Source organism: Penicillium roqueforti (genome assembly GCF_015533775.1).
Source record: "Penicillium roqueforti strain LCP96 04111 chromosome Unknown scaffold_40, whole genome shotgun sequence".
NCBI classification, from domain to species: domain Eukaryota; kingdom Fungi; phylum Ascomycota; class Eurotiomycetes; order Eurotiales; family Aspergillaceae; genus Penicillium; species Penicillium roqueforti.
The window spans coordinates 97,083-118,215 of NW_024067604.1; the positions used below are offsets into that span (position 1 = coordinate 97,083).

Genomic DNA, 21,133 nt, shown 5'->3' on the forward strand with positions numbered 1-21,133 from the left:
ATCCTCCCCCCCCCCCCCCCCCCCCCCCCCCCCCCCCCCCCCCCCCCCCCCCCCCCCCCCCCCCCCCCGCCCCCCCCCCCCCCCCCCCCCCCCCGCCCCCCCCCCCCCCCCCCCCCCCCAAGATCACGAAAACGATAGCATTGAACTAAACTACGTATGCAGCAGTCAACCTACGAACGATTGACTACTCCGTACTCAGTCTTTTACAGATTCTGTAATATAAAATCTCAAAATAACAGCTTCAATGCACCATACATCAATGCCATCACATCTGCAAAGTGCACAGGCCAGCTGATAAGCCGTTATCGCATTTCCCACGCGTTTCTTTCGCGTCTTTCCTTCACTGCTCTTCTTTACTTGGAATCACCAAATCACTCACAATGGTTCAAGCTGAATCTTCCTCTGCTTCTCGCAATGCTGCTAAGGCAAATACTGCCGGTGCCCCTGTGGACTATGAGCTTCCCTGGTAGGCTTTCCTTTCTTGACAATATCAGGTAGAGCTAATCTTTGGCTTGTCAATAGGGTCGAGAAATACCGCCCAACCTTCCTCGATGATATTGTCGGCAACACTGAAACAGTGGAACGGTTAAAGATCATTGCCAAAGATGGTAATATGCCACACGTTATCATCTCTGGCATGCCGGGTATTGGAAAGACCACTTCAGTATTATGTCTGGCGCGGCAAATGCTGGGAGATGCATACAAGGAGGCAGTTCTGGAGCTGAATGCAAGTGATGAGAGAGGTTAGTTGTGGCATAATCGCTCTCATGACTTGGTCGATATTGATGCTGTGGTCTAGGTATCGATGTGGTGCGAAATCGGATCAAAGGTTTTGCCCAAAAGAAGGTTACCCTGCCACAAGGACGCCATAAATTGGTCATCCTTGATGAAGCTGATAGGTTTGTTCTCGTCAGAGTTTCCTTCTGGTCACTGGACTCACGTCTCCCCGCAGCATGACCGCCGGTGCTCAACAAGCCCTACGACGAACTATGGAAATCTATTCCTCCACCACACGATTTGCCTTTGCCTGTAACCAGTCGAACAAGATCATCGAACCCATTCAATCCCGTTGCGCCATTCTCCGTTATGCCCGACTGACAGATGCTCAGGTGGTCAAACGGTTGATGCAGATTTGCGAGGCGGAGAATGTCCAGCACTCCGAGGATGGAATCGCTGCACTTGTTTTCAGTGCAGAGGGCGACATGCGTCAGGCCATCAACAACCTGCAGAGTACTTGGTCCGGTTTCGGTTTCGTCAGCGGAGACAATGTTTTCCGAGTAGTCGACAGCCCGCACCCGATCAAAGTTCAGGCCATGATCAAGGCTTGTTGGGAAGGCAAGGTGGATGTGGCACTGGAGGGGCTGAACGAGCTATGGTATGTTGTAAATTTGTTTGTTTTGGGGTGCTGGTTTCTAACCGATCTATCTAAAGGACCCTGGGTTACTCCTCTCACGACATCATAAGTACCATGTTTCGAGTCACCAAGACCATCCCCACATTGTCTGAGCATTCCAAATTGGAGTTCATTCGGGAGATTGGATTCACGCATATGCGTATTCTGGATGGTGTGCAGTCACTACTTCAATTGAGTGGCTGTGTGGCGAAGCTTTGCAAGATTAACATGAAACCAGATTTGTTCGAGCCTCCCAAGGCTTGAGACTCAAGAGTTCTTGCCTTGTTGCATATTCCCACGGCGTTTGTCATTTAAGTGACTCTGGAGGCAGATATCCCATCAAGCTGCATAATGAGTTGCGTCTACCATTTATTCCAAATATCAGTGCAATCCACGGCGATGTACGCTATTCAGTCTGCGAGTTGACCCAACTTTATATTCTGCCTATAAATCCTAGATAGCTCAATTGGATTTGTCGACATGACTTTTCCAGAGCTTCTCAATAACTGTAGCAGCCCCCAATACCTTCTCTTCTTGGAGTTTCTTCCCGATGATCTGCAGATTCACCGGATATCCATCCGCCTGTTTCAGATCGAACAGATTCCAATTCCACTCGTCGACACTGTTTCTTGGGACATAAGGCTCCGAGGGCAACACATCCAGATCAGCCCTCACCCTATCCACCGGGAATGTCAAAGCCGGATAATCCAGCAGATTCCAAATCTTAGTATAACCAACCCAACGGAATTTCCGATGAGGCACAGTCGTATGCGACAAAGTAGGGCTTAGCAGAACGTCAACAGCACGACCTGAAGGGGACCGCACGGCATTCCACTTATCCAGATATTTCTTTTGCACTGCAGCTTTCCGCTTGTTCAACTGCCAATAATCATAGACTGAGATAGCCTTGCCTCGGTTAACCAGTGCTTCAACGTGAGGAATAAACGGCTCGCCGGCGACAGCTACATCCTGACGAATATCCTCACCCCCGTCGACCGTGTAGAAGAGATCCATGATCTCAATGCACCCCGCATGGTCAGATGTATCCCAGACCACAACCTCGTGGCCATTTGCTTTAAGCACCGTCGAGAGTTCTTGTAGGGCGCGCAAAATAGGCGGGTGGACCTTTACTATGCCATCATCCAGAATCAAGCCGATGACCAAAGGTCGGTCTTGGGGTTCTTGGAATGCAGTCTCGTTCCAGGGGAGAGGAGCGCATCGCGAATCGAGGTCCCAGGGCTGACTATTCGCTAGCAGACGGCTCATGTAGCAGATAGACGAGAGATTCCGGGCCATCGGGCCGATGGAAGATGGGACATGTTCTTGACCTTCAGTGGAGACGGGTACACCCTCATAGGGGAGTCTGGCACTCTGTTCGGAAGTTTATCAGCACATATCGTTGGATAGGCAGTTTGTTCCTGGCGGTTGGTATTTACGCTTGGTTTGAAGCCATACAATCCCACTATAGCCTGTGGCATTCTTATACTTCCGCCGATATCAGTTCCGAATCCGAACAGCGATCCATGCAATGTCAACAAAGCGGCTTCGCCGCCACTTGAGCCGCCGGGTGTAAAGATTGGATTGCGAGGATTGGTTGTGAGTCCCCAGAGAGGATTATCGGTTTCGGCCCACTGGAAATGAAGTCAATCTCCGAATCGGATACAGCTAGTGATGATGCTCAGACGAACCATGATACTCTGTGGAAGGTTTGTCTTCGCGATGACGATAGCGCCCATGTTCTTCAAGATCTGCACGAGCACTGCGTCTTCCTGGGCAGGGGCGAAGCACCTGCCCACATATCCCAAGGTCGTGTCAACGCCTTTGACATTGAATTGGTCTTTCAGCGTGATCGGGATTCCATGCAGGGGACCCTTGAGCTTTCCGGTTTCTGCAAACTCGACGTCTAGCTGCTTTGCCTGTCCTAAGGCATCTTCGAAAAGAATCTCGGTCAGGCTGTTTGTCTATTCATGCAAGATTACATCAGTGAGTTGGTCGATGGAAATAGGGACGAGGATGAAAGACACATACCAATTGATGTGCAACCACAACCCTACCGAGGATATTAGTATATGGTCAATTCCAACGCCGATAGCAGACATGATAGCAGACATACCGTTGGATATATGCCTTGATCACCTGTTCGGCTTGGAACTCCCCCTTCCCCAGGCATTCCAGTAGGGCGGCAACATTGTCAATATCTGTTATCTTCTGAATCAAGGGATCTTCTAGCCGAGTACGCTCCTCGGGGTTCTGTACTTGCGGCAGACGTTGAGCTACATCAACTAAGTACGGTGCGATAAGTTGGTCTCTGATGAGCCTTTTGTGAGCGACAATCTCTTCCCACGACTGTGAACTGCCCATTTTTGCTATCATTTGCCATTTTCACGGAGGTCAAGACTAGCTTAATATAGTCTGCTCGGACTACACTCCGAGGGCCACTCTTATCAAGTGGAGACGTGGCACATTCTGGTCAAATGCCATATATGAATTGATTGGTTTTTTTCTTCAGTCCAATCTCAGCGGGACTTGCCGTTCCCCAGTTAATTTGGCGGGTTTTTTCATGATCTTCTTGACGTGAAGATCGTTCGAGGAGCGAAAAGAGAGGAAACAGGAGAGGGGAAGGGGGCCAATGTGGGTCAGACCCTTCGACCTCACTAGATTTTATGTCCGACAATCTCTCTCTACCTGAGCCTATAGCTCTGCAGCTACTTCGTATTCAGCTTTATCTTTATATTATGGAAATTAGATCGCCAGGCTCTGCCACTGGCCCCATTCGATCTCATAAATCGCCTATTGCCAAGAGGGCATGTGACCAATGCAAATTTCGCAAGATCAAGGTAGGATATCCACCGCCCCCTATATATTAAATGAACAGTCAATGTACTAACTGACCACCCCAGTGTAGCTTGTCACAGCCCTGCAAGGCCTGTGAGTCTATGGGCTTCGATTGTACATTCCTTCAACCACAGAAGAAGCGCGGACCAACCGGGCAGTGAGTAATGGCCCGTGACTATGAATAATCTCACTGACAGGGACAAAGTCGCGTGTCGCAAATTCGACAGCAGCAAACTGTCATTCCTACTCAAGAGTCTAAGAATGGCTTCCAATTTCAAGCTCCATCCTCATCGGTGGAGTCTGGTCAAGCTTTACCTAGAGCACCTTGGGGGGCCCCCACTCATGGTCCAGCCACGATGCCCTTAGAGGGCGCCGGATTGGCACCTGCAGGTATACCTCCTCCGATGGCAGCCTGGGGTGAGGAAACCCCATCTATAGATTCTCACAACAGCGGCCTGAGCTGGAACGATCGAAATGACGTCGAGTACTGGCTTCCGGATAATCTGGATGCGCAAGTCCCTATCTTCGATTTACCAGGAAGTAATGTATATCTCCGGCCATCTCTCCCGTCTATTATTCAACCTGTCCCCGATGCTGCGGCTGCGGCCATAGGGATACCCCAGGAAGGTCCAAATATGGCATTCTCACCAACCGTGAGGTCTATGCGCTCAGATACCCAGGAGACCGACGCAATCTGGCCATCCACAATCAATGAAGCAAATATAATCCCTTGGATCGATGTCTACTTTGATCGGCTACATCCGACCATACCCGTGCTCAACCGGTCATCCCTGTACACCTCAATGATCACACAAGAGCATCGCAAGAACTCTCAGTTCGGGGCCATGCTCTTGTCGTTATGTGCATTCTCGCTCACACAGCCAATTGAGATCAACGAGCGGCCGACGTCCTCATCTCGAGCTCTGCAAGCACGAGCCATGATGAACGCAGCGACCAAAATGCGAAGCTGTTCAGATTTTGGCGAGAATCCAACTATTGAAGCTGTTCTAACGAGTTTCTTCCTCTTTGGCTGTTTGTTTGGAAGTAACCAGCACAACGCAGCATGGCTCCGGATACGGGAGGCACTAGATCTTGCGGCCACGCTGGGATTGAATGATCCCGAGTCATATCAGGATTTGTCTGGGGAAGAGAAAGGCCAGCGGCTGCGAACGTACCTCGTCCTCTCTATTACAGAAAGGTAATCAAAGTGACTAGCCCTGTTCAAAATCAACTCGCTGACCATAAACTTCAGAGCCTATGCTTTGCAACGGCGACATCCAATAACCTTCTGGGGGAAGCCCGGATTCACTATGCGGTCAGTGCATGACTTCATCCACAGCGCCACGCATAGCGTCGTCTCTGGAATTGTGGTCCACAACGAGAAGGATGCCGAGGGAATGATGGGTCTCGCACGAATGATGGAACTATTCGATGCCATCGACGAAGATGTCATCGACTGCTGGAACCGCCGATGTGATGGTAGCAACGGGTACTGCCAGAGACTGACCGCAGTCAAGGCACTCTCCATCCACCAAAATCTCAATCGAGTCAACCAAGCCGAACGATATCGCGGCTATGACTGGTTCGAGCGAGCCAAGGAAGGCCGCGAAAGCAGAAATGTCACATTTGCCATGGGCCTACGAGAGACCCAAGCAGCGGACGTTTTTATCACCCAGAAATGGCTCCAGAACCGTGTCTGGCTCCTCTCCTCAACCCACGGCCTTCTGAGTGCCCATTCGGAACAACCCGAGCTAAGCTTCGGATATGCCGTCTCCGTTGCTGAATCCACTCTCCGGCTGTGCCAGTCATTACGGCTGAGCTCCATGGAAGCCCATGGTATCGGTTTGGTGTGTAACTTGCTGTAATCTCTGACCTTTATCCCTTACTAACAACTCAACATCTAGACCGAAAAGCTGTACGATATCGCAATCTGCGCCACAAACATCCTATGCAACACAAATCCCTCTTACGGGATTGGCCTAAACATGCCCGTCAATTTCCCCGAAATAATACCGACAACTACAACTTCCACAGCCCAGAGTCTCGCAGAAGACTTTTTGTTACTTATGACCAGCTTCCGCGGTGGAAACCATCCTTACCTGGAGAAGTATAGAGCTCACCTACGCTCGCTACAGATCATGGAACCCAAAGCTCCAGAGTGGGCGCAATGATGAGGCTCTTAGGGAGGTTTTTTCTGCTACTTGGCCTGCGTCATTTTCCAATTCCTTGCACGAACGGGTCTTCGATTTGTACAATTTACTTTTTTTATACCTTGGCTCATGCCATGGAAAAATCGGGTTTCACTAGATTTTACAGTGTACCAATATAGCGAGTTCAACTATACCCAAGTTTATATATCCATGATCGGTACAACGCGAAAAGCATAGAGTATTTACTCGAGTATATTTTACAGACTTCAATTAGAAAAATAAACCAATCGAGGCTCTGTCACAAATCCTTTTCACGGGCCCTCAACTCCAATGAAGTCTCATACGACCTCCACTTCCACATAGGGATCTTAGCCGCGTACATCTCATCAATCTCAGCAAAAGTCCGGCCACGCGTCTCCGGCATGAAAAAGTAGAAAAAGACAATGATAACAGCCATGCAGGCAGCGAAGACGAGATAAGTCTTCGCACCAAGGTTAGCTGCATCCGCCGAAGTCAGCTGCGGAACAACGAGGGTGGTGATAACGGCGGTTGTTTGTGCACAGGCGATCGTGTAGGCCATGGTGTGGTGGCGGAGTTTGGGAGTTGCCATCTCGGAGGGCATTAGGATTGACAGCGAGAAGAAGGAAGAGGCCCAGAAGAAGTTGAATACGAAGGACAAAGCGGCAATGGCCATAGTGGCTTTCTTGTTGCTATTGTCAAAAGCTAAGCCACCAGCCACGGCGTCGATTACGAACAGAATCCCCATTCCGACGAATGCCGTGGGACGTCGACCGGCACGGTCGATGACGAAGGGTGCGGCCATAGTGCCGGCTAATGTGCAGCAGGATGAGATGATTGTCAGGGCGAAGACGTCTGCAACCCCTAGTACTGTGAGGAAGACGGTTGTATACGTTGTTGAAAGAATGACGCCTGATATTTGGTTAAGAGAGAAAAATGAGCCCGCAGTGAGGGTACGCTTGAGGTGCTCTCGTTGGAATATATGCCAGAACTTGGTCTGGGCGTGTATCTCGCGCTCATTTTCTTCAGACAGCATCATGAGACGGAGTTCATCTTCAACCTCGTCGTCACTGGACCCACGCAGTTTCCGCAGGTTGCGTCGAGCGTTTTCTATATTTCCCTTCCCGACCAGCCATTGCGGGCTTTCTGGAAGGGGCACCGTTAGGAACAGAAGAAGCACAGGCAGAGCACATTGTACAGCCATTGGAATCTGGTACGATAGGTTCCCTTCAATCTTTTCAGTTCTGAAGACCACCACAGTACCTACCACGCCAGCGGTTAGATTCAAAATATTCATTGAACTGACGCATCTTCCACGTATAGAGGCGGGAACCACCTAATTGTAAGAATGAGCGAGATTGAACATTGAACAAGCGGTAGGGATCAATACCTCGGAGATATACAAAGGGGCAGTTGCATTTATGATACCCAAAGCAACCGAATTGATAGAACGACCTCCCACAAAGGACCCCAAATTTGGCGCAAAGACTTGCAGCAATCCGCCACCGATAGATATGAAATACGCAATAATCAAAGGCCATTTGCGACCAAGGTGGAAATTCAGTGGCGAAGCAAGCAGACCTCCGATCACGGACGCCACCAATGGAAGGGAGAAAACTAGATTTTGATTGCGAGCCGTGAGGACATACTGCCCAGTGACTGGGTTAGGTCCTTGGAATTTCTCGACCTGCTCCGAATCAGCTTGGAACATTTTGTGTTATGAAAAAAACGAGCACTTACAAAATCCGGCAATGCAGCAACCGGGGATATAATCTTGTCATCGAATCCGTACAAGAATGATGCGGCACCGAACACTGTACAGGCGAAAATTAACTGGACATTGACCGCGTGCGACTTCCGCGCGCCCGAGTTCGAGTAGTCGACTTGAGTCTCAGTCGAGCCACACTTGAAAGACATGCAGATTGTGTGAGCCAATCCTTGGAAGACACACTTCCATAAGGCTCAAGTTGTATGTTGAAGAAAGGGAGTTCCCCGGATTCCCCAAAATCCTAAACTCCCCGGATTTATTAGGGGAAGTTTCTCCGAGATCTCCCATTGCGACTCGAGGGAATGCATCTTCATTGCATATATTCAGATCAGAAACCCGTCTGACTATCGCATTATATACTCTAATGCTTTGTATAGACTTGTTTTGATTTGCATTGATTTATATTGATCTATATATTGCATTTCGCCGACAATCCTCCTTACACCGAACCTATTCCCGATTAACCCCCGAATCGTCTTGAAGACCGGACTCGTTCAAGATTTCCTATGTTTTAAGGTGTGCGAATCCGAGCAACCTCGTAAAACTCATATTCCCGGCTAGATGAGTGGATTATTGGCGAAATGCACGGATTAACCCATGAAGTTAATGGCCTATCTCATGAAGAGAAATCGCTTCGTAATCCTTCACAATGGAGACCATCATTCCATGTCATGGCACCAGCAGGATGGATGAATGACCCAAATGGATTGGGATACGACCCAAAAACAAGCTTATACCATTTATGCTTCCAATGGAACCCGCACGGGAATGATTGGGGCAATATCTCCTGGGGCCATGCTATATCTCCAGACCTGGTGTCATGGGCGATATCCACCGATCCCATCTTGACGCCCGCTACTAAATATGACCGCCTCGGTGTCTTTACGGGATGTCTACAGGCAACCGATGCCTTTGGACAGCCGGGAGCTCTCACAGCCATATACACCTCCGTGAGCCATCTCCCAATCCGTTATACGCTCCCATATACACTCGGTAGTGAGTCTCTCAGTTTAGCTGTCTCGCAAGACGGAGGCAAGACCTGGGAGCGCCAGACCTGCAACCCGTTCCTCACTGGCCCGCCTCCACATCTTAATGTGACGGGCTGGAGAGATCCTTTTATCACAACTTGGGCCGAAGGACCTCTTTCCAAACACACACCGTCAACACTATATGGCTTTGTGTCAGGAGGGATTTCCAAGAAAACTCCAACAGTATTTGTCTACACTGTCCAAGCAACAGATCTCAGCAAGTGGGAGTTCATTGGCCCATTGATCGACGTCGGCCTCAATCTACATCCATCTCGCTGGTCAGGCGACTATGGTCTGAACTGGGAAGTTGCTAATCTGATGACCTTGACCAATGATACCACGTCTCGGGACTTCATCATAATGGGAGCCGAGGGCTGTGTGCCATTCGAGAGTTCAAACCAAGACGCGGCCCAAGAAGCACGTCGGAGACGAGAACCCCGAGGCCAGTTCTGGATATCTGTCACATCCAACGGAGAAAAGCAATCTACCTCCACAGACGGTGCTCTAGCCTCATATGCTTTCTCTGGTATCTTCGATCATGGCTGCTACTATGCGGCGAACTCCTTCTACGACCCTCAAACCTCGCAACGTATCGTCTATGGCTGGATCACGGAAGAGGACCTGTCCAATACTCTGCGTCATCGCCAAGGATTCAGTGGCCTGCTTTCACTTCCTCGTGTAGTGGGATTGATGACAACGAGAAATGTCAAGAAGGCACGAATCTCGGAGTTAAGTTCGATTACCTCAATTGAAGCAGTCCCCGATGCACCTGGTACCGGTACTTTCACGATCCATACCATGAAGATCAACCCAGATAGCCGACTTGCGCGGCTCAGACAGAGTGCACGGGAGAGCCACCTCGCTGACGTTGCCCTGTCTACATCACCTTCACAAAGTGCGATGCTGTTGGGGACATCTAAATGGGAAATCGACGCCGAATTCTCGGTTAGTAGATCCTGTGCACGTGTGGGTATCAGGATTCTACACACTCATGGTAAGACATTTTTCTGATTCTTCGGATTCATCTTATATATACTGAACTGATACTCGTTCATCTAGACGGTCAAGATTGCACGACCCTTTCCTGGGACCCACGAAGTGAGACCTTCGAAATCCATCGACCTTTGATTGACGACACTGAAGTAAACCATGGCTATGAAACTGCTCCGCACACGCTATTTACTTGCCTGAATGAGCGAGGTGACGAGGTTGAAGAAACTCTTCGAGTGCACGCTTTCTTCGACTCAAGTGTGTTAGAAGTTTTTGTCAATGACAGAACGGTCATATCTACACGAATCTACCACCCAGAAGCTAATTGCTTCGGACTACTGTTCTTCGCAGAGTCTGATGCTGGGGTGGACGGGGATCAGCCTGCAGTTCTCGTGCGAGCTTCTATATGGGATGGGCTTGGTGTATGAGAGATTACAATATGCAAATATTATGAAGATTATATACAGTATGCACCGCATGTAGTATGCAGCGCGCTAGATCTCTAATAAAACAGGGTAGAAGTAGACGCGGCGTGGGGCATCATGCAACGAGCAAAAAGATGAAGCAATCAGAATGCACCCGCCTAAAGCCATGGTCATCACATCGTCGCCAAAAAGGCTTCCATTGGAAGCGCAAATACACGCACAAACACCAGAGACAGCTTTCACTTCGCACCATACACCCTAGCTATATACGCATGGGTATCACAATCATACAAGCGAACAGGATCAGAGCAGGCGGAGAGTTTCCCCGAATTTATCGGCGCTTCCAGAATTTCCAGCTGGGAAGATCGATTCGACCATCTCGCTTATAAATACGCCAGTAGTAGACGGGCACGCCGGTGATGATGAACGCGACGACGATGAGCGTTTGCAAGGGCTCGGAGATGACAGCTCGGCTGAGGAGGAAAAGGCTCACGCAGCAAAATATAATGGGTGTGGTGATCCAGGTGCGGTAGGGACGTTCCAACAGGGGTTCACGGATACGGAGGACGATCAGGCCGAGAACGGTGAGGAAGTAGAAGGTGTATCCGGCTACACCATAGAAAGTGACGAGGGTGCCGAACTCGCCGACGACGATGTAGATAGTTGTTAGGACGCCGTTAAAAGCCATGGCATATATTGGCGTGAAGCCGAGTCTGGAGTTATCGCCGAAGAAACGGGAGAGGGCCCTGCTGGCCCAGGAGCGGCGGCGTAGTCGGCTGCTTGCTGGAGGGCCTTGCGAGGAGGCGTGGAGACCGATCCGGCCGAATATTGAGGGGAGATACCCTTCCTTGCCGGCTGCGTAGACTAGTCGGCCACTTGTGAAGGTGGTTGCGTTTAGAGCTCCGAAGCAGCTGGCTGAGACGACGAGAGCTAAAATCAAGGCTCCGGGGGCGCCGAATACCTTTGCGCCGAATTGGACGGCGATGGTGTTGCTCGCCTCAATGGTGGAGTGAGGAAGAACAAGGAAATAGGAGACATTGGCGAGCAGATAGGAGATGATGACCAGTGGCATCGCCGTGTGGATGACTCGGGGCAGATCGCGGTTTGGGTTCTTGAATTCGCCCGTCACGTAGTTGGTCTGTAAGATGTGAGTGGAAGCATTCAAAATACTTGAGTGTCAACTTACATTGTCCCAGCCGTCAAATGCCCAAAGACCTGCATACAGGGCCACTGCAAAATCAGATATCTCGGTGGTGGTTCCCTCGAACCATCCTGTCGTCTTCCATTCTTCATTTGCGTTGCCTCCAGCCGAGAAGCCAGTTACAGCGACTATAATCCCGATGACTGTGACACCTAGCAGAGCAACGAACTTGAAGAACATAAAGAAATCACCAATGCGGGTAGCGAACTTGGTGGAGATGCAATTGAGCAGAGTCACTGCGACAAGCCCTCCAAATGCAACACCCTTGTTGATCCAAGGATTTACGTCGCCAACATCAGCGCCCACAAACGCACGGACAACGTATTCGCCAAAGATGAGAGAGATAATCGCCGCAGAGCCAGGTTTCAATACTAACACGGCACACCATGCGAAAAGGAAACCCGTCAGCTCTCCAAAGATCTTGGACAGATAGATCTGCGAGCCTCCGTTCAGTGGAATTGCTCCTCCCAGCTCTGCATAGCTAGCAGCGCCCGTCCAGGCCAGCAGACCAGCCACAGCCCAAACGATGAGCGAGGCGCCCGGCGACCCCGCGTTGGCATTGACCTGACTCGGTGACGAGAAGATACCAGATCCAATAATCAGCCCAACGATGAGCGATAGACCGTTCAGGTATGTCAAGGTTTTATTCCGCTCCAGCGATCCGTCTGTGAAGCCTGGTCTGTCCGCGGACGGAGTACCTAGGGGCGCGTAACCACCCTGTGTTTGCGACAGCGGGAATAGATTGCGCCCGAAATCAAAAGCTGAGGATATGGAGAACGAGCTCTGAGCTCTGTGACGGCGCCCTAGCTCGGCATCTTGATGCGATTCTGCGAGAGGATCTTCGTCCTCAAGGGAGAGCTTGCGGGATGAAGAGACACCGTCGGGGGAAGAGGAGCGTGAGGACCCGCCTACGGAGCCGGGAGATGAGGATGCGAGGGAGGCGAGTTCTAGTGAGTCTCGAGGCGCAGCGAGGCTACCATTCCTGTTCCCTTGATATGTATTCGACATGTTCTCTTTGTGTCCGTGTGGTATAAATCGTCGAGGAGAGGGAGAGGGTAGCGGAAAGGTATGTCGTCAGGAGTAGCCAAGAGAAGTCTCCATTGCCTGAAGAGAATGTCAAGAACGAGAATGTCAAGTCGGTAGAGGAGAAATCTCCAAAGTGAGTTGAAGTAAAGAAGAAGAAGAAACCGCCAAGGGGGTGTATTTTCTTGTCGATCGCCCGGCTCTCCCTTGGCCTCGACCCTCATTTCCGGGCCCCCGCGATTTCTTTTTTCTTCAATTGCACTTCCACATGAACAACCTATCTTCTTTATGCTGTAGAAGCAGCCAGGGTCTCAGAGCTGTAGCTCGGCCTGTACGCTATGCTTCAACCTCAGCAACCCCGACGTCACCGAAGTCCCCCCGTTCCAACTCGCGCCGCTGGCTAAGCATCGCCTTCGTAGGCGCAACAGCAGCAGGTGCAGGCGCCTATATCCAATCCCAAAATACATCATCCGCCACCTTGAACCCCGAAACATTCACCAAATACAGCATTGTATCCCGCGAGCCCGTGTCGGCAACCAGCAGCCTTTTCACGCTGCGGCCACGCATACCCAGCGACAGCAACTACGATGTCTACGAGGAAGCATGGCAGACGGGAGTCTGGAGTGTGATGTTCAAGCAACCACAATTACAAATCGGACGGGATTACACGCCGCTGCCCACGACGGCAGCGACATCGCTAAGTGTCGACGACGAGAACGAGGGCTGCCTGCGCTTCTTCATTCGAAAGGATCCCTTCGGAGAGGTCTCGCGCTACCTGCATAATATTGCTGTTGGTGCTGACGTCGAGATTCGTGGACCCAAGATCGAATGCGCGATCCCGAAGGAAACGAGTGATATTGTCTTTATTGCTGGTGGGACGGGGATTGCGCCAGCTCTGCAGGCTGCGTATTCTCTTTTGAATCGCAAAAATACTGAACATCGACCGACGATCCATATCTTGTGGGCGAATCGGATAAAGGATGACTGTGCTGGTGGTCATAGTGACTCGCTGAAGCCGCAGTCACGCCGGGGCTGGTTCTCTGGGTGGTTTGGCTCGAAGAGTCGGGATAATACTTCGGAAAAGCCTGTGGATGTTGTACGAACAGAAGAAACTTCTATTATTGTGCGAGAGCTAGAGGCACTCAAGGCCCAGTATCCCGGGCAGGTTATTGTGGATTATTATCTGGACGAGGAGAACACGTTCATTGGGAAGGAAGATATCCGAGGTGCTATTGCACCAGCGTCAAAAGGCAACTCTCGCAGGAGCAATTTGATTTTGGTTTCTGGTCCTGAGGGGTTCATCAGCTACATGGCTGGGCCTAAGCTGTGGGCGCAAGGTCAGGAGCTCCAGGGCCCCCTAAAAGGAATCATCAAGGAGCTTGATCTCAAAGAATGGGCTGTGTGGAAGCTCTGAGCACTTTCTCTTGGGCTTTTGTACCAACATCTGAAACATTTTTGTCATTAAAGCATATATATAGCATGGATATACTGGGAGTTATGTTGAATAAACAGTCGCAACTGTCCTGGACACATTCTGGCGTCCTTTTTCGTTACCCATCACACGTTCCTGGCCAAAAGCCCTAGGTTGGATTCGCTCAAACACCGATATTATATCCAAACGGATCTACTGTGCTGTAGCAAAGTCCTCGAGGTACTTTACTAGCTTCTGCACGTTCTCCAATGGGACAGCATTGTAGTTGCTGGCGCGCATACCGCCTACACTACGGTGGCCCTTGAGGCCCTGGAGAAGACGCTTTTCAGCGCCAGCGATGAACTCCTTCTCCTTTGCATCATCACCGCCGCTGACACGGAAGCAGATGTTCATGCGGCTGCGGACGCTAGCGTCAGGAACAACCTGGTACACTTGCGGGAACTTGTCCAAAGCACCGTAGATAAGCTCTGCCTTCTTGTTGGCTACTTCCTCTTGCCCGCTAACTTTTTGAGCGCTGAACTCGGCCATCAGGTCGGCCATGACCTGGCCGGCAATCCAGAGGTTGAAGATGGGGAGGGTGTTGTAGAGGGAATTGTTCTTTGCGGTGATTGCGTAGTCGAGAACTATTGGGCCGGGAAGACCGCCAATGTTCAACCGGTGGAGGAGAGCAGGGGAAGGAGTCGCGGTCTGGGGAGGGAGGAGATCCTTGCGAACGATGGCAATGGTGATACCGGTGACACCAATGTTTTTTTGTGCGCCGCCCTGTATATATTGTTAGTGTACTACACTCATGACGCGGAAAGATTGAAGTCAACGTACGAAAATGACCGCGTATTTGCTGACATCAACCTTCCGGCTGATGAAGTTGGAGCTCATATCGGCGACCACGAGACGCTCATCTTCAGCATCCTGACCCTGAGCCTCCAATGACTTGGGGAACTGCTGGAACTCGACACCATCGACGGTCTCGTTGTCGCAGAAGTAGACAAACGCAGAGCCCTTGCCGCCCTCCTTCTTGGTAGGAGTCAATGACCAGGTATCCTCAGCGGGGATTTTTCCGAACTTCCCTCCGTTGGCCTTGCGAGCATCAAGAGCAACATTCACATATTTCGAGCCGATCAGTCTACTCGCTTCCTGGGAAGCCTTGAGCGACCAAGACCCAGTCACGAGGTAATCCAGCTTGAGTTCCTCATCGACCTCCTTCTGAAGTCTCTGGAAGACCAATTCGTCAACCTGAGCCTGCTCCGCACCGGGCTGTGCCTTCTTCACGTCGGCTTCAGCCCTGCGGCGGCGGCGCTCAATCCAGACGGGGACCAGGTTTTGCACGACAGCGCTGAACTCGCCACTGCCTCCGGCCTGCATGAACAGGATCTCATAGTTATCGGGGATATCGAGGAGAGCGGAGAGGTTGGCTTTGGCATCGTTGAGGATCTTGTTGGCGGTGGGGGAGCGGTGCGAGATCTCGCCGAGTCCGAGTCCGACGTCGTTGAAGTTGACGAATGCCTTTGCGCCGGCTTCAACGACTGATGTCGGGAGGGGAGCTGGACCAGCTCCAAAGTAGGAGACTTCTTGTCGGGAAGGCATAGTGAGATTAATTGAGGTGGACTGATGTAAAAGAGAAAGAAAAGAAGCGGGAGAGAAAAACCTCAAAAGGTGTGGACCGTAGTGGATCAACCTTGCAAGGACAGTAAGAGAAGATATAGCGATTTATATGTTCCAACAACAGGATTTACTGGAATTCCAACGTGCAGTCTGATATATTCACCGAATCTACATTACACGTTCAATTGAATGTTTTATAGGTCAATCCTGGCAATGGCGGGGTATGAGTCAATTCGGTATGCGCCATTGAGTCACGATCTTGGTTGAGGAATTATTTCTTTGGATGGCTTATATGGCTGATACTGACGAGGTACGTAGTAGAGGCATATCAAAAACCCATCTCACTTTCCAATTGTCTATGATATAATCTATTTGAGAGATCAACGTGAGAATGGCGGGGTTGATCGACATATACAAGGTTGTATAGTATGAAATGGTTGTCTTCCAAAGGTGCATGTATGAAGTAAGTATGAAATAAACTCTTCTTCTCTTCCTAGACCCAGTTGCTCTTTTCGTAGGTCTCTTCTTCCTCTATGTTGTAAGTAGTTGAGATATGAAAGATGAAGACCATGACCGATATCGGCGAAAGAGTCACATGCTGTCATCATCAGGTGACTGGTTTGTAATGTTTGTCTCGCCACCTTTGAAGTTACATACTTGCATCATGCATGTATAGTGTCAAATCTCAGGCCTAGCTAGTAGCAAAGGGCCTAGGACTGCCGGTACTTATTTCCATGTGCCTCAAAAGGGGAGGAACTCTCTATGTCAGTTTGAGGATTCGAAAAGTGGGATGTTTTTGTGAGCAACTTGTCATTCTAGTTAGGACATGTACAAAGCCCGTAACCATTATGGGATATCATTTTAAAGCATGAATGTTCAAATCGTTCAGCTCTCTGGACTTGCCTGTTAACTCCAGTGAATCTTCAATTATCAAGTCTATACTCGGCGGGATTTGTTTGAAACTCTCCGAAGTCCGTAGTATGGCCTGAGGATGTTAGTTTGGGGGCCATTTCGGGGCTTGAGGTATAAGTGCTTCGCTCTTTTCTGTCAAGTTTTTAGTGAAAGTAATTGATTTCTCCATATTTCTCACAATGAGCCAGTCCCAAATACATTTATCTAGAAAGATATTGCTGGTGGTTACTACCGGAGGATTCACACATGCCGGTAAGATGGAACATGAAACATGAACAGATAGACCACTAAATAAGAACCTATACAGCCCCTGTTTTGGAAATTGGCCGGGTGCTCGCGGAGCGTGGCCACGAAATTGAATTTGCAACACTTGAGGGACAAGAGAGCTGGGTGAAACCTGAGTATGACTTTGTCAACAAGCTTCATCAGTTAGGCCCCGGACCAACCCCCGAGCAACTCGATGGTCACTATCGGCGTATGCAGGCATGGGATATCTCCAAGGGTGTCGGACAAGCTATGGAATCCAAATACATGTTCGACTCCTTCTGGCCTCAAACCTACCATCGTCTCAAAGAGATCATGGATGACCCTGCGACTCGACCGGACATGATAGTTGCGGATTTCTTTGTCGAGGCAGCCAACGATATTCACTTTGAGTATAAGGTACCAATCGCCATCATCTGTCCCAATATGCCTTTATTCCAGTTGCCCTGCCCGTACATCCCAGGCCAGCCAGGCTTCCAGCTTCCAGGGACCATGACATCCGAGGATACTTCCATGTGGCTACGAATCATGAACGAGATCTTCTTTTTTCCAGATCTACCAGCTATCGTACGCGCAGGAAAATGGAGCAAGAAGATGCGAAGCGACAATGGCGTCTTCTATCCGCCTCATAAGCCCAGCAAACCAGACTATCTCATATTTGTCAACTCCTTCTTCGGGCTGGAAATCCCCCGCGATCTACCTCCAACTGCTGCTCCTGTTGGTCCTCTCTTGAGTCCGACATACCCGCCACTAGACCAACAGTGCGGGCCATTCTTGGCCAGACATAAATCAGTTCTTTATATCGCCCTTGGTACTCATATCATCCTGCCCCATAAGGATGCTGCGAAGATAGTGAAGGCCGCGAATCGCCTCCAAGAGGATGGTATGATCGATGGTGTGATCTGGGCTATGGGCAAGACATGTCGAGCAGACCTTGACCGCAGGTAAGAAACCCTACCATTAAAGAATCAAATCTCTCTCCTCACGGCTAAAACCTTGCTAGCGCATCCTTCCAATTCAACACAGGCGATAAAAATGAAATGGAAATCACCCTAGGGGATCTACTTGACAACAAACATCCGAATTGGATCTTCCCCTTTTTTGCACCTCAACGTGCTATCCTCGACAACGAATCAACCAAGCTCTACTTCACCCATGGTGGAGGTTCTAGTGCTAACGAGGGTCTTTACCATGGAAAGCCAATGTTATCAATGGGTATCTTCTCGGATCAGATCGCCAACACCGCTCGGCTGGTCGCCGGAGGTGTCGCCGAGTCTTTGAGTAAACTCAACTTTACATCAGATGAGGTCTACACCAAAGCCATGAAGATTCTCAAATCAGAAAACGAGACATACAGCCGGAATGTGCTTCGCCTACAGCGTATTGCTAATGTTGCTAGTCGTCGTAAGTATCATGCCGCCGATCTTATCGAGGAGCTCATGTACGACAATGAGCTACGGTTCAAAGACGGCAAGGAATTGCGCCCGATGCACCTGCAGACGGCTGATATGCGTATGTCTACCTTTAAAGCCAGGAACTGGGATCTCTATGCTGTCAGTGGACTGGCTCTATCTGCAGTTGTAGGATCGATGTGGTTGGCTGGTCGCTTTGCGTTGCGGTATCGCGGCGCTGTGATCGGATAGTTCTGATATTGTGCTTGCGAGGTGGGAAGCTTTAAAGAACACTGTAATTAAGTAGGGTTTGTCTTCATAATATCATTGTTGGTCTTGACATAGTCAAGTAAATAGCAAACTGGCTTGTCTTTGTTCAATTGAGCCATAACTCCCAATGACTGTGAAATATATCTTTTGGTATAGAAGTTCCATATCAATATCAAATGCAATAATCTAGAGAGGGTATCTGAGACTAAGAATAAACAGAGAAGGGAAACAAAATAGGGATGTACATGCAGCAAACCGAATCCCAAAATAGCAAGTACTCTGACTATAAAACAAACAGAACCCGACCTCTTCCTCTTTCACTCTTCCACTGCTTTTGCTTCTTCCATCATCGTCCCTCATTCTTCATCCTTCATCTATCCTCTATCAATCTACTTCATATCCACAACCACATCCATCATGTATCATCCCCCTACAGCACAACAAGACCGTAACAATCCTCTGGGTCTTCCAATCTACGAATGCTGGTTTTGCCCAACAAACTGGATCGGGTTCTCAGGCCTCCTCTTCCACCTCGAAGAAGGCCGTTGCGTGAAGCAGGACCGCATCCGCACTCTCGCCTTCGAGTCTCCTGAATATGGGTTTTATGGCAACCGACTCACCGACCAAAATCCCTTCTTCTGCTTCCAATGCCGTGCCCAGTTTCCTCAGGTCTCTTACCTCTATCACCATGCCGAACACAGCCCTTCTTGCTCATACTTGCTCAATCCCTCTGAGTGTCTAGGAGCTCTCCGTGACTTTTACGTTGAATACTATGAGTGTCCTGGCTCGGACTACATCCACTTTTGATTTCCTTCGTCATGAATACTTCAACCTCATTGCAATTGTGATGGGCTGCTTGGTTTAGAAGGGAGAGGAGATATCAGAGCTTTCGTTTGTTCAGGGAGAAGAAGTAGGCTACAGTGTGGTGAGGCGTGGTGGTTTGTTTCTGGTTCACTAAGGGAATGGCGTGCAATATGTGGAATAGCTTACGTCGCCAAATAACATACTTAATGTTTGAATTCTTCCATTTCGTATTGTTTGTTTATCAGTATTGTCATTGACAGAACACTCTCCAAGGTAAGGCTCTGTAGAATGATCAACTGTCAAAGTGCCCTATATGTATGAAAAAGCCCTAGAATGACACAAAGAAAGGCGAAAGAAACAAACAAAAACCAAGGGTTGAACAAACTCCTAGCAAGAAGTAAGCATCCCCAGACAAAACTAATCACCCTATATGAAAAAGCCATATGGACAGACAGGGATGATGAAGCTATTCATAGAATATTCTGCACAACAGACATCGGTGGTTATCTGGCCTATACTCTACACCACCCCTACCAGACTATTAGCTTATTATAGACAGTATAAAGGATATTTTTATTCTCTTAAGCCAAAATTGGGGTCTAAATAGTCCAGTTACATTGTTGTCCGAGGCTGCAAGGTACTTCCTTGTCAGCCCCGATGACAGGGTAAAGAGATGATGTTTGTTCTGCAGCACAACGTGGGTTTCTTATTTTATTCTCGGGGCATTTCTATTTTACTCTTGGTACTTTCTATTCTTGATTGGACGATAGTCCTTCTAGAAGGAATCCCATTCCTTGCAGATATCCCGCTATTCTTAGATCTGACAGGAGTTTTAGAATTGAAACACTGAAACTCCGACAATATCTTAGTCGAATAGCGAATAAAGAGAAATAGCCAATGGAAATAGAAATAGAAAGAAACAAATATAGAAATTTCTTAGATGCGAGTAACCACAATGATCGACACCCAGGAAGCATGTTCCAACCTCAAACTCGGCCTTATACAGGGCTACAGCTGAAGCTTGCCTCAGCATTGGAATTCTTCATGATACCGTAGCATCTAGGATGACAAGAATAGCTCCCAAGTCTCAATATAATAATTTAGGGCGTGCTGTATTGTCTTTCGGCATCGGATACATCTGGCCTAACTGAGACACGCCAGGTATTTTCAGTACTTTGCGGAGACTGCATCCGGTCCTGACTCAGAAAGATCATTCATGTTTGACAGAATTCTGTCTTTGACAAGGACATTAGGAGTGTTTTGGCTAATTTTCGGAAATAAACCCGAAGAGTCCGTTTCTGGGTGCCTGGGATGATGAATGAGACCCCGGCAACCAAGGCAGACAATTTTGGGATTCCCTTTACTTTCTTATAAGTATCGCGTTGCTGATCGGTGGTGGTAGTTCTTAGGTTACCATTGCATACATTATTAGTCTATCGAGCTGCTATTCATACACAATTGCATCGGTTCTTGCAACTTCATCAACACATCACCACCCGTCACCTCCCGTCTACCACTTTGAAGCGATCCAGCAGTTATCTCTGCCTAAATAATTCGTCATGATGTTTCCCGCCATGGGCCGAGGAGGATACAATGCCCCCGCCAGCAGATCTTGCCCCAAGCTTTT

At 49.3% G+C, this 21,133-nt stretch overlaps 10 protein-coding genes across 10 annotated transcripts; 6 read left to right on the top strand and 4 right to left on the bottom strand.

Annotated features, from left to right (window-relative positions):
- Positions 1 to 380: 380 nt before the first annotated feature.
- LCP9604111_9023 (replication factor C subunit 4) lies at positions 381 to 1,657 on the top strand (the record flags this gene model as incomplete). Its single annotated transcript, XM_039077232.1, has 5 exons — positions 381 to 466; positions 523 to 743; positions 800 to 899; positions 953 to 1,375; positions 1,432 to 1,657. The coding sequence occupies 5 exons, from the start codon at positions 381 to 383 to the stop codon at positions 1,655 to 1,657; spliced, it is 1,056 nt and encodes a 351-aa protein (XP_038924990.1).
- A 198-nt stretch (positions 1,658 to 1,855) lies between these two features.
- On the bottom strand, positions 1,856 to 3,754 carry LCP9604111_9024 (amidase; the record flags this gene model as incomplete). Its single annotated transcript, XM_039077233.1, has 5 exons — positions 1,856 to 2,764; positions 2,830 to 3,024; positions 3,082 to 3,354; positions 3,422 to 3,443; positions 3,507 to 3,754. The coding sequence occupies 5 exons, from the start codon at positions 3,752 to 3,754 to the stop codon at positions 1,856 to 1,858; spliced, it is 1,647 nt and encodes a 548-aa protein (XP_038924991.1).
- A 374-nt stretch (positions 3,755 to 4,128) lies between these two features.
- Positions 4,129 to 6,399, top strand: LCP9604111_9025 (CeGAL family transcription factor; the record flags this gene model as incomplete). The annotated part of the gene is made up of 5 exons (XM_039077234.1): positions 4,129 to 4,230; positions 4,294 to 4,385; positions 4,434 to 5,426; positions 5,481 to 6,075; positions 6,133 to 6,399. 5 exons carry the CDS (start codon positions 4,129 to 4,131, stop codon positions 6,397 to 6,399), a joined length of 2,049 nt encoding a protein of 682 aa, XP_038924992.1.
- Positions 6,400 to 6,676: 277 nt separating this feature from the next.
- Positions 6,677 to 8,313, bottom strand: LCP9604111_9026 (uncharacterized protein; the record flags this gene model as incomplete). Its single annotated transcript, XM_039077235.1, has 3 exons — positions 6,677 to 7,732; positions 7,787 to 8,083; positions 8,137 to 8,313. 3 exons carry the CDS (start codon positions 8,311 to 8,313, stop codon positions 6,677 to 6,679), a joined length of 1,530 nt encoding a protein of 509 aa, XP_038924993.1.
- Positions 8,314 to 8,835: 522 nt separating this feature from the next.
- On the top strand, positions 8,836 to 10,610 carry LCP9604111_9027 (glycoside hydrolase family 32 protein; the record flags this gene model as incomplete). Its single annotated transcript, XM_039077236.1, has 2 exons — positions 8,836 to 10,186; positions 10,252 to 10,610. 2 exons carry the CDS (start codon positions 8,836 to 8,838, stop codon positions 10,608 to 10,610), a joined length of 1,710 nt encoding a protein of 569 aa, XP_038924994.1.
- Positions 10,611 to 10,938: 328 nt separating this feature from the next.
- On the bottom strand, positions 10,939 to 12,816 carry LCP9604111_9028 (putative amino acid transporter; the record flags this gene model as incomplete). The annotated part of the gene is made up of 2 exons (XM_039077237.1): positions 10,939 to 11,745; positions 11,794 to 12,816. 2 exons carry the CDS (start codon positions 12,814 to 12,816, stop codon positions 10,939 to 10,941), a joined length of 1,830 nt encoding a protein of 609 aa, XP_038924995.1.
- A 283-nt stretch (positions 12,817 to 13,099) lies between these two features.
- LCP9604111_9029 (cytochrome b5 reductase family protein) lies at positions 13,100 to 14,245 on the top strand (the record flags this gene model as incomplete). Its single annotated transcript, XM_039077238.1, has 1 exon — positions 13,100 to 14,245. One exon carries the CDS (start codon positions 13,100 to 13,102, stop codon positions 14,243 to 14,245), a length of 1,146 nt encoding a protein of 381 aa, XP_038924996.1.
- A 210-nt stretch (positions 14,246 to 14,455) lies between these two features.
- LCP9604111_9030 (O-phospho-L-serine:2-oxoglutarate transaminase) lies at positions 14,456 to 15,847 on the bottom strand (the record flags this gene model as incomplete). The annotated part of the gene is made up of 2 exons (XM_039077240.1): positions 14,456 to 15,025; positions 15,083 to 15,847. 2 exons carry the CDS (start codon positions 15,845 to 15,847, stop codon positions 14,456 to 14,458), a joined length of 1,335 nt encoding a protein of 444 aa, XP_038924997.1.
- Positions 15,848 to 16,956: 1,109 nt separating this feature from the next.
- On the top strand, positions 16,957 to 18,684 carry LCP9604111_9031 (glycosyltransferase family 1 protein; the record flags this gene model as incomplete). Its single annotated transcript, XM_039077241.1, has 3 exons — positions 16,957 to 17,029; positions 17,085 to 17,985; positions 18,045 to 18,684. The coding sequence occupies 3 exons, from the start codon at positions 16,957 to 16,959 to the stop codon at positions 18,682 to 18,684; spliced, it is 1,614 nt and encodes a 537-aa protein (XP_038924998.1).
- Positions 18,685 to 19,119: 435 nt separating this feature from the next.
- Positions 19,120 to 19,509, top strand: LCP9604111_9032 (uncharacterized protein; the record flags this gene model as incomplete). The annotated part of the gene is made up of 1 exon (XM_039077242.1): positions 19,120 to 19,509. One exon carries the CDS (start codon positions 19,120 to 19,122, stop codon positions 19,507 to 19,509), a length of 390 nt encoding a protein of 129 aa, XP_038924999.1.
- Positions 19,510 to 21,133: the final 1,624 nt, after the last annotated feature.